Source organism: Ovis canadensis, chromosome 6 (assembly GCF_042477335.2).
Source record: "Ovis canadensis isolate MfBH-ARS-UI-01 breed Bighorn chromosome 6, ARS-UI_OviCan_v2, whole genome shotgun sequence".
Classification (NCBI taxonomy): domain Eukaryota; kingdom Metazoa; phylum Chordata; class Mammalia; order Artiodactyla; family Bovidae; genus Ovis; species Ovis canadensis.
The window spans coordinates 129,977,847-129,992,529 of record NC_091250.1 but is presented as its reverse complement, the minus strand read 5'-3'; the positions used below and the strand labels follow the sequence as shown (position 1 = coordinate 129,992,529).

General features: G+C 54.5%; 1 protein-coding gene across 6 annotated transcripts in view; it reads right to left on the bottom strand.

Moving 5' to 3' along the window:
• TBC1D14 (TBC1 domain family member 14) overlaps positions 1–14,683 on the bottom strand; it is a 117,648-nt gene that overhangs the window by 10,508 nt on the left and 92,457 nt on the right. For all 6 annotated transcript variants that reach the window (XM_069594786.1, XM_069594787.1, XM_069594788.1 and 3 more), the window contains 4 exons: positions 14,457–14,551; positions 13,567–13,638; positions 12,628–12,756; positions 11,369–11,478 (listed from right to left, as the gene is read on the bottom strand). In XM_069594786.1, the coding sequence (XP_069450887.1) occupies positions 11,369–11,478; positions 12,628–12,756; positions 13,567–13,638; positions 14,457–14,551 (406 nt within the window). The remainder of the gene's footprint in view (positions 1–11,368; positions 11,479–12,627; positions 12,757–13,566; positions 13,639–14,456; positions 14,552–14,683) is intronic.

Below are 14,683 nucleotides of genomic sequence, written 5' to 3'. Positions count from 1 at the left end.
CTCTGCCTGCTGAGACCTCCAGGGTGTGAACCCCACCCTCGCCCCTAGAAGGCTGCTCTGCCCCAGAAACAGCCTTTCCTCCAGGACCTAGGGGAACGGGCACGCAGTGAAGGCAGTGCAGTCAACCCAGCAAGCTAGCGAATACCCCGTGATGCTCATTACTTTGTCAACAAAGCTCCGTCTAGTCAAAGCTATGGTTTCTCCAGTAGTCATGTATGGACGTGAGAGCTGGACCACAAAGGCGGCTTGAGTGACAAAGAATCAATGCTTTTGAACTGTGGTGCTGGAGGAGACTCTCGAGAGTCCCATGGACTCCAAGGAGATCCAACTGGTCAATCCTAAAGGAAATCAAACCTGAATATTCATTGGAAGGACTGATGCTGAGGCTCCAATACTTTGGCCACCTGATGGGAAGAACTGACTCACTGGAAAAGACCCTGATGCTGGGAAAGACTGAAGGCAGAAGGAGAAGGGGATGACGGGATGAGACGGTTGCATGGCATCACCGACTCAAAGGACATGAGTTTGAGCAAGCTCCGGGAGTTGATGATGGACAGGGAAGCCTGGTGTGCTGCAGTCCACGGGGTCGCAAATAGTGGGACACGACCGAACAACAAATGTTCAGGGCTATCCCGTGGCAGTGCTTTAAAACTCAGAGATTCAAGAAAGGTTAGATTTCAAATCAGACGCTAGAAGAGGGACACGGAGGTCTGAGAAAAATCACTGCAGCTCCTGCCACCAACAGTGAAAGAACTAGACCCTGAACACGTGCCCTGGAGTCCGGAGTGGGCCCTGTGCCCTCAGGCAAGGCGAGGGAAGGCCCCGTACCTTTAAAGCCACAACAAACCTTCTGCCCGAGCGCCTTACTGTCTCAAAACACAGAAAACCACCTCATCACCTGGTCCAGAAAACACAGTTTGAGAGAGAGCCAAGAGATCTTTGAGTCCCAATCTGAACATTCTCAACTCTAGAGGACATTTTATTTTTAAAAAATGAAAAGCAAGTGACCTAATCCTCATTATCACTTACCTGCCAACTCACAGGTGAAAAGTCACACCTTTACATTTTAAAAGCAGAGTAGTCTTAAGGGCAAAAAGAGACTGGTAAAATTGAGTGGCTACAGGCAAAGGGAGAGAGAGAAACCGCAGGAGAAATTTCTCTAACGCGATATTCTTCAGATTTGAGTGTGGTCTTTGTGAACTGCTTCAGACACATTGTGAAGCTGATGTCCTAGTGATCAAGAGCGCCAGACTCACCTGGCAGGGAGCAGCAGTTCCGGTGCTACTTACTGTTACACTTTCTTTAAAATGTATACAGAAAAGATACATTTTAAACACATTAGAAGTATTGTCTATGGAACAGAATGAGGATGGGATAAAAAGAGTAACTACAGACAAACAAGACTTACATTAAACAGTGACTAGTTTACCAGGAACTCAGAAGTATGATCAACCTAATCCTCTTCAACTAACATTTTTTAACAGATACTTTTTTTTAACTTTATTTTTTGGCCACATGGCGGTGCGGGAGCTTAGCTCCCCAACCAGGGATCAAACCTGAGCCCTCTGCATTGGGAGTGCCACGCCTTGAGCACTGGACCACCAGGAAGGTCCCTCAATTTACATTTTTTTAAAAATTCACAAGAATTCACCAGTCAAGCTGTTAGCAACCATCTGCCTTGCTGAGTTGGCAAATACAGATTACTTGCAGGTAGCATTTGTGGTGCAGAAACTGTTCAAAGTGCAAAAACTCACACTGAACTTAGGATGAACTTATACTTAAATAAGCACAGCCAAGCCCAGTCCTCCCCGCCACCCCTGCAAAGCAACGCCACGCTGAAGGCTTGTGATGCCCTCCTGCTCGATGCTGCCGACCATCCCCCATCACTCCACGAGCAGCTCTTGAGATCTGAGCCCTGCTGATTCTAAGCCGCACATCATAAACGGCTTTTAAAGCCTGTTCTGTGCCAGCCACCGTTCTTTGTGGCGAGAATACGCAGAATCCAGCAGAACAGACAGCTTTCCCTGCCCTCGTGGGTAGAAAAGCTGAATGAAGCGCACAGAACGTCAGATGTGGATTCAAATACAAAGCAGGGTGGGAGGCAAGGACCACCAGTCTGTGTGTGTGAACAGGACGGTCAGGGAGAACGCGTGACTGAAAAGCGACACTTCCACAAAGCCCCGAGGAGGAAGCCCCAGACAGAGCACACAGCGGGCTCGCAGCTCGGAGGCAGAGGTGACCCAGCGCGTCCACTGACGGGCCAGGAGGCCACTGCGCTTGAAGCCGTAACAGCCAAAGGGAGAACCCGTGAGGGTGTCTGCGGGGACCGGGGCCCAGCGCACGGGACCCTACAGGCTACCACAAGGCCTGCGGGTTTCCTTCTGCATGAGGTGGAAGACTAGTGAAGGGGCTGAGCAGGGCAAGGGCCCGTCCCCTGTGCTGAGCTCTTGCAGGGGAACGCAGGCCTCACCAGGGCGGCCACTGAACCCACCAGGCAGGTCGGCACGGGACTGCAGCAGAGGGGGCAGCCCCAAGTAGAGCGAACGTGGACGCACCTCACGGGAAATGCGACGGGTGGGTCTGTGGGGCAACTCCACGGGTGGAGCTGCGGGACCTTTGGCTTGGACCTGAGCTCAAGTCACCAGACATCCAGGTGGATGCGTGAATCAATTTCAAGTTCAGAGGAGGGTTTGGGGCTGGCGACAGTTTGTGTATAGATGGTGCCAGATAAAGGAAATATCCTGGAATCACAGAGTGAAGACTGCCAAATGCTGCTGCAAAGTCAAAGCAAGACGGAGACCTGATCACCAAGCTTGTCGTTCATGTGGAAGACTATAAATTGTGTCATACACAGTATCGTTTACTATCTTCAGGTACTGAAATGGAACCATTAAGGCCTTGACTCTTACTGTATCTTAAATAAAATGTGCCTTTTAAAGAAAAGCATTAAAAGCTTTCCCCTGACAACATGTCTCCTCACCACAGCTTGGCCTCAGACGGCCCTCCTGGGAAGGCTGCTTCCTGCCCCTGGGCTGGGCTGGGCCTCTCCCGTCAGCTGCTCACACGGCGCCTCACACGTCCGTCTCACGACAGCCATCAAACGGGGATGGAACCCCAGCCGCCCTCCCTACTCTGAGCCCCGAGACCCAGGAGGCCTTCCAGCAGCCAGCTTCCTGCCCCTGGGCTCCTGCACGGGGCCACCTGTGCCCCACTCGAGAGTCCAGGGTCCCTCCTGCCGGCCCCCTGCCTCCGAGACGGTGTTCCCCTCTCATCCTCCCCTAGAGCGCGGCACTCAGACGGCTCCAGGGTCCCCAGGCTCCCTAGGCTCCCTGCCTCCCCCCACTACCTCCACTTTCACTGAAAAACCGTTTATCAGCAGCAGCTGTCAAATGCTTCCCTGTATCTTCGGCGGCACTCAGAATCAAAACCAGCGAGTGAACAGGGATCGGAAACAACGCTCTCGCGTTTACTCTCAGAAGAGCTTATCAGGTGCGGGTGGACAGCCGCTCGGCTCGGCCCGCAGCCCAGGACCCGCCGTCAGAGCACATGGATGAGGGGGGTGCTGCATGCACGCCGCCCCTCCCCTGCCTCGAGGCTTCCCGCCTGCTCCCCACAGGGAGCCCTGAGAGTCATCCTTCTCCAAGCAGGATGAGCGTGAGGAAGGCAGGACGGACAGGGACGGCTCCCCGGCCCTCCCAGGACTGTGGTGCGCTTCCCGCACAGGAAGCGGGAACCCCAGGACTTCTCACCTGCGGGACAGGGGTGCCGTGCTCCCCAGTACGACTGCACGTTACTACACTGGGTATCAAAAAAGGACAGCTTCAGGGCTGCCCTGGGGGCTCGGTAGCCAACGCAGGAGACACAGGTCTACAGTGCCATCAGTTCAGTTCAGTTCAGTTCAGTTCAGTCCCTCAGTCGTGTCCGACTCTTTGCGACCCCATGAATCGCAGCACGCCAGGCCTCCCTGTCCATCACCAACTCCCGGAGTTCACTCACACCCACATCCATCGAGTCAGTGATGTCATCCAGCCATCTCACCCTCTGTCGTCCCCTTCTCCTCCTGCCCCCAATCCTACGGGAAGACCATATCTCGACGTCACTCTATTACTCTAAGTAATAGAGTAACAGTTCTGATAGTTCATCAGAACTACTGAGCCTGTGCCAACAGCCCAGAAACCGCAACTGCTGAGCCTAGGAGTGACAGCTGCTGAAGCCCTCGTGGCCGAGAGCCTGTAGTCTGCACCACGAGAAGCCCGCACACCGCACCTAGGGAGCGACCCCACCCGCCACAGCTGGAGGAAAGCCCGCGCAGCAATAAAGAGCCAGCGCCACAGCTAAATAAAGTCATTTTCAAAACGACGGCTTCAGGTACCAATTCAACTACTTAGAAAAAAACAGTCGTTCTATGTTGCTGAACTAATAAGGGGCTAAAGGCACATAAAAGACAATAAAGAGAAACTGTGTGTCTCTATTTCCCCCTAATGTATGTAAGAGGAGCAGAACAATTTTGCTTTTGCTTTTCCTTTTTCCTGCCAAGACTTCACATTTCCAATGGCGATGTCTAACCTAACTGCTGGCCTGCAAACAGGGAGCAGGCCAGGGAAGGGAGACAGGGAAGCCAGGCCTGGAGGCAGAAGCTGCTTCTCAGAAATCGATGGTGGGAGAACTGACACCGCCCTGCGCTGCTCCTCAGAGTCAACAGGCAGCACACGCTCGTAGGGCTGGGCGCCGCTCTACACGCTCTACCTGGCTCAGCCACGGTGACCCCTGAGTAAGAGCCATCATCATCTCCATTTCACAGGTGGTGGTGGTGGTCAGTCACTCAGGCGAGTCCGACGCTTTGCAATCCCGTGGACTGCAGCACGCCAGGCTTCCCTGTCCTTCATCATCTCCTGGAGCTTGCTCAAACTCATGCCCATTGAGTCAATGATGCCATCGAACCGTCTCATCCTCTGTCGTCCCCTTCTCCCCCTGCCCTCAATCTTTCCCAGCATCAGGGTCTTTTCCAATGAGTTGGCTCTTCGCATCAGGTGGCCAAAGTACTACAGCTTCACCATCAATCCTTCCAATGAATATTCAGGACTGATTTCCTTTAGAATTGACTGGTTGGATCTCTTTGCAGTCCAAGGGGCTCTCAAGAGTCTTCTCCAGCACCACAGTTCAAAAGCATCAATTCTTCAGCACTCAGCCTTCTTTGTGGTCCAACTCTCACATCCACATGTGACTACTGGAAAAACCACAGGTGAGGAAATCACAAATGAAGGGAGGATGCAGAAACATAGGTTTTAGCCTGAGGTAAAAGAGGAAAGGGTCAAACCACTCAGTTCCAAAGGAAATCAATCCTGAATATTCACTGGAAGGACTGACGCTGACGCCGAAGCTCCAATACTCTGGCCACCTGATACGAAGAGCCGAGTTATTGGAAAAGACCCTGATGGTGGGAAAGATTGAAGGCAGGAGGAGAAGGGGACGATAGAGGACAAAGTGGTTGGATGGCATCATTGCCTCGATGGATGTGAGTCTGAGCAAACTCAGGATACGGTAAGCACGGGAGCCTGGCGTGCTGCAGTCCGTGGGGTCACAGAGTTGGACACGCCTTGGCGACTGAACAGCAGCATAAGGGGAAAGCTCACCTCACAGTGTCTTCACTGAGAAGACACCCTCGGGGACCTGGACCTTCAGGGCCTGACGCCACCGATGTCCAGCTGTGCCCAGTGCGCTCCCCCCGGACCGGCTCCTGCAGAGGAGCCTCTGCCCCCAGCACCGGCTCAGGAAGCAGCCCTGAACCCCAGCCCAGCCCACCACGGTGCTCCCAGCGTCCTCAGATTCAGACGAGGAGCAGGTACCTATTCAACCTCCTTAGATTCTGTGCGATTAAATAAAACAACATGAAGCCACAGAGAACCACATTCATCTAAAAACTGAAGGTAGTTATATAAGTCTCCGTCCAAATGCAATTAACAAGCCTAACTCTTCCCCCCACAATCCTGGAAGCAAGCAGAGAGAACCACCTCTGAGCACCCTCCAATTTGAGCCCAAAGGTGTTTCCACCTTAGGCGTCAGCCCTGAGCAGGGGCTGCAAACAGCAGGTAAGTAATGTGAACCCTGCCTCAGCACCCAGGCTCCGTCATCCGCCAGGCGGGGGTGGGTGGGCCAGTGACCACAGGTGATGTGGGTCCTTCTGCCTGAAGGTCCCCCACCCTCAGGCTCCGAACCCTCCTCCCGCCCTCCACACACATGCTGAGGAGGCCCCCACATGGGGTGCCAGATGCGACTCAAACAACTGCAGCTCAGCAAGACAACTTTGCTCTGGAGGAGTTTTTAGGTGCTGGGCTGGATGAAGCACAAGCTGGAGTTAAGATTGCCGGGAGAAATATCAGTAACCTCAGATAAGCAGATAACACCAGACTTGTGGCAGAAAGCAAAGAACTAAAGAGCCTCTTGATGAAAGTGAAAGAAGAGAGTGAAAATTTTGGCTTAAAACTCAACATTCAGAAAACTAATAAGATCATGGCATCCAGTCCCTTCACTTCATGGCAAATAGATGGGGAAACAATGGAAACAGTGGCTGACTTTATTTTGGGGGGCTCCAAAATCACTGCAGATGGTGATTGCAGCCATGAAATTAAAAGACGCTTGCTCCTTGGAAGAAAAGTTATGACCAGCCTAGACAGCATATTAAAAAGCAGAGATATTACTTTGCCAATAAAGGTCCACCTAGTCAAAGCTATGGTTTTTCCAGTGGTCATGTATGGATGTGAGAGTTGGACTATAAAGAAAGCTGGAGAAGACTCTTGAGAGCCCCTTGGACTGCAAGGAGATCCAACCAGTCCATCCTAAAGGAAATCAGTCCTGAATATTCATTGGAAGCCCTGATGTAGAAGCTGAAACTCCAATATTTTGGCCACCTGATGTAAAGAACTGATTCATTTGAAAAGACCCTGATGTTGGGAATGACTGAAGGCAGGAGAAGAAGGGAACGACAGAGGATGAGATGGTTGGATGGCATCACCGACTCAATGGACATGACTTTGAGAGTAAACTCCGGGAGTTGGTGATGGACAGGGAGGCCTGGCGTGCTGCAGTCCATGGGGTTGCAAAGAGTCAGACACGACTGAGCGACTGAACTGACTGAAATGGGAAAGCAGAAGCTATGAGTGAAAAGGATGCTGGATGCCATGGAAACAGAACTCTTCCACCAGGAATTTCACCCCAACCTGCCTTTAAGGTAGAGACTCGGCATGACGACAGGGTCTCCAAGTACCACCAAACGTTCAGGAAACATTAATCAGGATACAGAATGTTCTGCTTGATTATTTCATTAATTCAGGATTATCTATTACAAAACCTATCCATGCCTCCTAACAACTCTAATATTTGACAGCAGTGGGAAATATTCTGACAAGTTAACTGACCACACGTCAGTTCTCCCACAAAACACGGACATCTGATGGTCTGAACGCTGGAAACTCTGTACGAAGCCGGGCTTGGAGGGCGAGAGCCCGCTCGGCCCCTCTGTGTCTGTGTGAGCAGAGAGGAGAGACAAGCACACTGGGTAAGATCCCTGCCAGGAGGATGGCCTCAGCAAGTGAATCTGAGTCTCCACCGTAAAGTCTCTGCAGCACTGGGCAGACGGCAGCCCCTGAACAGGTGGGGAGGAGGGCACCCCTGCAAGACACAGGCTGGACTCCATACACCTCAGACCTGAGGAAGAGGCCCCTCAGGAGAGGGTGCATCCCTGGGTCAGGACTCCAAGCCCAGCACGGGGCCGGGCATGGGGGTCACCAAGAAGACTGACCGGACTGGGTCTACTGCAGGGGCAGCGAGAAACAGGGGTGCTCTCATGAAGGGAAGCCCTCACCGCTGTGGGGAGGGGAGAGGGGGCTCTGGAAGAGGGGCTCTCAGACTGGGCAAGACCACGTCTTATAAAACTAATGCAATAACGCAGGGGGTGGAGAGAGTGTCCCGTGACAGAAGAAGGAGCAAGTCCTAGACATCTCCTGGCGGGCAGACAGGTCTCCCATGAGCACTCACACGGCTCACCCAGGACACTCGGCAGCCAAACCATGGGGGCCCACAGTCATGCAGAGGGCTGGGGGGACGGGTAGCGACCCGCGCCCTCTACAGAAACACGCACAGGCGTGTGCGCCTGAGGCAGCCCCGCCGCTGGGGAGCGGACGGGGCCTGGGACACAACAGAAGCAGGCCAAGCACGGGAGAGAGGGCCACCTGGACCGCCCGCTGCGAGACGGGCCTTGCTGGCTCCCTCTGTGCTAAAGGGGCCTGCTCCAGGCACTGTGAAGATGCAACGGGGCAGTGGTGTCTCTGAAACACCAGCCTCTGGGGCGGGTCCTGAGCAGCGCCTGCCCTTTCCCTGGGCTTCCGTCCCCCGTTCCTGCTCTGAGCGTCTACCTGCCCATGAGCACCGAACCGAGAGCCCGGGTCCCTGCGGACGCGCTCAGATGTGCACTGAGCGGTTTCCTGGGCTTAGATCAACTCAAATACCTACTAACGACCTCCTGTGTGCCTGGCCCTGCGCCGGGACTACAAATACAGACAGGGCACCCGTGGCCCTAATTCTAGGAAGCAGCCAAGCCCCAGCACCAGCAGAGGCCGCACCCAGGCACCGCGAGCGTCCACGGGGCCTCAGGCTCCAAGCACATCGCATCACAGAGGTCTAAGGGGAGGAGTCCTCAGAGCGGTCCCGCACCCAGACACCCTGCGCTCTGCTCCACGTTCACCACCCACGCGTCCGACCCTCACCGCCCACGCTCATCAGTGCACTGACTGCAGCGCTGGGGCCCTCTGCACAGGGTATGCTGCCTTGGTTAAGAAATCCCTGACTCAACCCACTCTGAGGGGAAGCACGCAGGCTCTGGAGCTGGCCCTGAGCTCGAACGACGGCGCTGCCGTCCAGCGAGCCAACAACCTTGGGCAGGTCTCTCTGCCTCGCGGAGCCTCCATTTCCTCATGTGTCAAACAGACGTCTTACGATTCGCTCCCGGGGCCTGTTCCAAGGGTTGGATGAATGAGATACTGTGAGAAGCGCTAACAGACGCGAGTCCCCGTGGCCTGGGCCCCTCTCCCCACTCAGCCGGGAAGGAAGCAGAGATGCTCCCTGCAGTACAGCACCCCTCATGCCACCCATCGTGACCGTCACTGACCGCTGCCCTGTAACACCATCGGCGTGGAGCAGCAGCAGCTTTTCTTTCTTTTTTTTTAACAAACAAAACAGAAAACTTCAGCATGCTCCCTACACATAGTAAAAGCTGGTAAGTACTGTTTCTTATAATTGTTTCTGTCATATACATTATCTTATATTGCTCTAAACACACGGCCACACGCTGCGTCACAACACACAACTGATTTATTTTTGCAACTCAGGGCAAAAATAAGCTTGAGATACTATTCCAGGACAGTGTTTTCCAAAGTTCCTTGTGAGCCTGGAATCCTAAGAATCTAACTCGGTGGCCTAAGCAGATAACGTCGAAGCTAAAGACTCTGGTCCCATATGACCCTCCATTGACACCCTCCAGGCCTGGGAATCTGAGAGGTCAGGGTTCACAGTCAAATCTCACAACACAGGTGAACAAACAGGCGTGCAGCAGGACAGCCTGTGCAAGAGTTGAGTTTTCACAGTGTGGAGAAATCATTTGTTGGTTAAATGGAGGTGACCTTTAACCCTGGCCCCAAACACTCCCAGACAGGCCACCCCAGCCCCCCACCAGTGGTGGCTTCATGGCCTCACGTCTGGACTGACCCACAGCGACACCAGCCCCAACCTCCATACCCTTGTCCCCAGCATGAATTCAGCAGAATTGGAACGGTCTCGGGGTTCAGGACAGAAGCAACGAACGCCAAGCATCCCACAGGCTCACTCCCATGGGAGCAGACAAATCAGCTTTAGTTAAAGGGCGGGGCCTCATTTCAGAAGACATTTGGCCTTTGCCTTCTAGAGGTAAGCCTTTGCCTCCTGAAACAAGTGAGCACAGAGGAAAGTCAAGCCCGCTGTGTGTTCCCAGCAGTTGTGGGCTCACCGCACACATCGGTGCAAAAACCCAAATGGCCTCTCGGCCCAGAGACGTCTCCTTCTGTGAGGCAGAGGCCTTCGCAAGGCTGATGCCCCATACAGGGCCCTCAGAGGCCAGTCGTCTGTGTGGACAGACGAGGCCACAGGCTCAGGGAGGCTCCCCGGCTGTGCTCGGGCCACAGGGACGTAACGGGAGCGGCTGGGGCTCAGGCGGGATTCCGGGACCCGAGACACCGCTCCCTATTCCCCAGGAGGCCCTGGCCTCCTCACCTGGCGCCCAGTGGGGAACACCCAAGACTTTCCAGCCTCTCCTCAGGCAACTAATCCACCCTATGTGAAGACTTCCTGGTCTAGGCTCCAGCAGGAGTTCTCTGGGACCCTGTACATCCACTTCAATGTCCACCAGGTGCCCTAAAACCAACATGTCCAACACCGGCTCCACTCGCCATCCTGCCAAACCCGGCCTGGCATGGCTGACGGCACCGGCAGCACCCCTCACGGCCACAGGACACCCCAGGGCCCCAGCCTCCAGCCAGCGCGACCCCTCCCAGCCCTCCACCCACTTCTGCGGCCTCAGCTCAAGCCCCGGTCTTTCCCCTTCACTGCCACTGCCTCCCGGTTCCCCTGCCTCCCAGGGAACCGGAAACTCACTTCTGGGCGGAACCCGCTGCCATCCTAACCCCAAGTGAAAGCCACCAGCCTCTCCCTCTGGCCCTTGGACTCCTGCCTGAGCCCCTCAGGTTGGCATCCACGACCCCTGACTCAGCTGCTGGAGCTCGCACCTGCCACCCTGGCCCTTTGCGGGAGGCTCCCATGTCCCACCCCGCCGGCCGCAGCTTGCTGATCCCGGAGCGTGCATGCTCACGGCAGGCCTCAGCTCCAGCTCTGGGTCATCCCCGTGGGCCCTGACGCCCCCACAGGCTGCACAGCCCCAGGTCCAGGAGCAGGCACTCCTCCAGGTGGGAGCTCCGGACGTAAAGCGCCAAGTCTGCCCCCGATCCCAGCTGAGAGCCCGCACAGGCCAGGGGCTGAGCTATGTCTCGGGGAGGAATGGATAAATAGTATCTTGGAAACACGGAGGTCCAAGGCACCTTCCTTCCCAGGAGGGAGTTCAGGAGGAGCGGTGAGAGTCACATGGCATTAAGAGAGGATCAGCCGAGCTGATGACCGGCAGCCTGGGCTGTCAACACAGGGCGTCTCGGGCTCCGGACAGAAGGGAGACTGTAAAGCAGGAGGTGGGGGGCCAGCTGGGCCCCGAAAGAAGCAGGCAATGAGGAATGAAAGATGGGGGCACAGACATGAGAAAACACTCTCAAAATGCATAAAAATGCAGTCTTACCAATCAATTAGGTAGATGTCTGGAGTTAAGTTGTTTTTCTTAAAATGAGCAAATAATTTCGGCAAATTTTCTTCAAAGAATACCTCAAATGCAGCAAAGTACGTCAACATCTGGGGAGAAAGTGTGAAATACACTAGTAAACATGTTATCAGCACATGTCTCCAATCTACAGGGAAAGTCAGCATACTTAATGCCCCTGGAATCCAACAATCACCTTCGTATGCGAACTGCTCACATATCTTTACTGGCAACCCTAAACCAGGCACCGAGCAGGCGATTTCTAGACAGGCACAACCTCTAGCCGCCCTGTAGCGCCACCGTAACTGGCTACACTCCATCGTCACTTCAGCCTGTAGATAGGAGAACTGAGGCCCAGAGGGCTAGAGAAAGTTTTAGTCACCAAGTCGTGCCTGACTTTGTGACCCCACGGACTGTAACCCACCACGTTCCTCCGTTCATGGGATTCTCCAGGCAGGAACACTGGAGGGGGTGCCCTCTCCTTCTGCAGAGCAGGTGCGTAACTTGCCTAACGAGGGCGCACGTGTGTGTGCAAGGTGCGGCCTCGAACTCGCGCCCTGGCCCATGGCAAAGGCTGACCCCTGACGGCTCATTCTCCTCCAAGAAGCAGAAAGGAATGCGCCATCTAAGGATGATCTGAGGAAACACGTGGCCTCCGTGCTGACCCCTGGCCTTCCCAGAAGGGGTCTGATACTGACACTCGGGCAAGGGCAACTGCAGGCCTCTTCATGTGCAGCCCAGGAGACAGCTCGGGAGAAAACACAGAAGGGACAGGGAACCGCCCTAGCCTGTGTCTCACCGGCATGGGCTCTTCAACTTCCTATGGGGTCTGTGCGAAAGCACGATGCACCGACCAGGGTATTGTGCTGAAACAGCTGCGGGGCACCGGCCTCCCCCATGGACCTCCACGTGGGGGGACCGGGCCAAGCACCTGCTCTGACACAAAGCGAGGACGTCCGTGGGGGGGGGGGGGGCACCCCTCCCCTCTCATGCCAAGGGTTTATTCTCAGAAACACTTGCTGGAAGAATGCACTTCGAAATTCACACGTATGGCTATTAGCCGCCCATTTCTCAGGGTCAACACAGCGCCCTGGTAATCCTCCACGCTGTACAGTGCTACTTGCTGCAAGTAACCCCGGGGAGGGAAAAATGGAACTTTCCTGCCAAACAGAAGGGCCCGGCTGCTCTTGCTCTGTGCAGACACGGCACCCAGGGACCCACACGCACATGGGGATACTTACAAGGCCGTGGTCCACTCGGAAAAACGCCATTTGACAGGGTTTATTCAAAAGATTAGAAAAAGCAATGAAGGCATCTGCAGTATCCAAGTTCAAGATCAACACGGCTGCTATGAAGGACATGCCCTGAACCTGAGGGGAGGAGAGAGGGCGGTCAAATCACCGGCAGCCACCGCAGTCGGATCAGCCCCCGCGTCTCCTTGAAGGAGGAGCCCACATGCCCTCACGCTGGAAGGGCCCACGCTGCCCCCACCCGCTGCCACCCCACGGCCTCGAGGGCCCTGCCCGTCCTGACGCAGAGTCGTCGCCCTGCCACGCCGGCCACCTGTCTGCACTCCTTCATTCCCAAACCCTCCTCCTGCACCTGACAGGCTCGCTGCCTTCGAGGAGGTACAGCATCCGGGCAGCACGGAAACGCACCCCTAAGGGAACATGCTGCTCTAAAGCCATGCAGGCACACGTCCGCTAAGCCGCAGAAACCTCAGCAGCATAGCTTTAAAAACAGTTACAACTAAAAAGCTTTTTTGATTTAATGCTGGGGTAAAAATATCACATGCAAAAAATGAAAATCAAACCCTATTAAAACATGATCTATGGAGAAGGAAACGGCCACCTGCTCCAGTATTCTTGTCGGGGAAATCTCACGGACCTAGAGGAGCCCGGCGGGCTATAGTCCACGGGGTCACAACAAGAGTTGGACTCAACTGAGTGACTAGGCTTGTACATCAGGCTTTAAAAAAAAAAAAGATCGATGCCACAGAGCAGCCAGGACAGCTCAATTTCCCTACGAGGAAACTGAGGCGAGTCATTGACCGTGAGCCTTTTCATAGCTCACAAAAACGGGGGCACGTGACCCGCCACCTGCAGCTATGGTGAGATAGTGGAGAGCATGACTTTCTTTCTAGAAGAGAACGTCAGAGAATCTCAGAAAGGTTCACTTACATAACCCACATCCGGTCGGTAACAAGTGTACGCGCCCAAAACGCTGTGCAGCATGTCGTGGTACGGGCCACCCTACAAGGACCAACACACGAGACAGGCGTGAGCCACATCAGTGCGCGCACAGGGCCCGCCGCCAAGCACGCGGCGGCACACCGCAGGACTAGCTGCCAAGCGTCACGTGGCAGCTCGGCACTGCCACGGCACTGGACAAGTGAACCATCGGCCACAGCTGATGCACTCGACCCACAAAGCCGGTCTGAAACAAGCTGGTGGGCCGGTGTGAGCACCACACTGGAACAACACCCTTAATCCAGCTGCTGCTGGATGACTGTATTGCCCCTTCAAGTTCAAGGTGACCGGGTACCCAGGCTCTCCAGAGCAGGTACGTGCCCATGGTCAGTCGGCCTCTGCCTCCCAGCGTACCCTCACCCTGATGATCCTTCCTGCCCCCTTGCCCCCCGCTGCCTGTCACTGTCTGTGTTTACGATGTTTCGGCACAGCAGGTGCAGGTCCCTGACTCCTCTGCTGTCGTTTATGCCACTGTCCTTTACTGGTTACCTAGCGTGTGCAAAGCATGAAGCCAGAAACACGGGCACGATAGAAGCAGACTGGGTATTCCGAAGTCATATTAACTATCTGTCGGAAAGGATTCAGTTCAGTTCACTTCAGTCACGCAGTCGTGTCTGACTCTTTGCAACCCGATGGACTGCAGCATGCCAGGCTTCCCTGTCCATCATTAGTTATCCTTATTTTTAAAAGTCTGAAAGTATTAGCAAAATACCCACCCTCCCAACAAAAATCCCCAGTATTTTTCAAACCTGATCACAAATACATGCAATTTGGCATTTTAGACAAAATGTTACTTAAAGCAACAGATCACCACCACCTACTTGCTGGAAAATGCAGAGACTGGGGAATGTTCTGGAGATGTCCAGTTTAATCAGCTCCAGACTGGCTTCTCTGTCTGCTGCTGAAAAACCAGCATCTGTCAAAAGACCAGGAGTCATCACACCTCTCAGAGGCAAGTCTGTGGAGTGATCGCAAAGCTTCAAACTCTTAGGAGAATCAAACAAGGAAGGGACAGTCTTCAGGACCATGTGGACCTAATTATAACCTG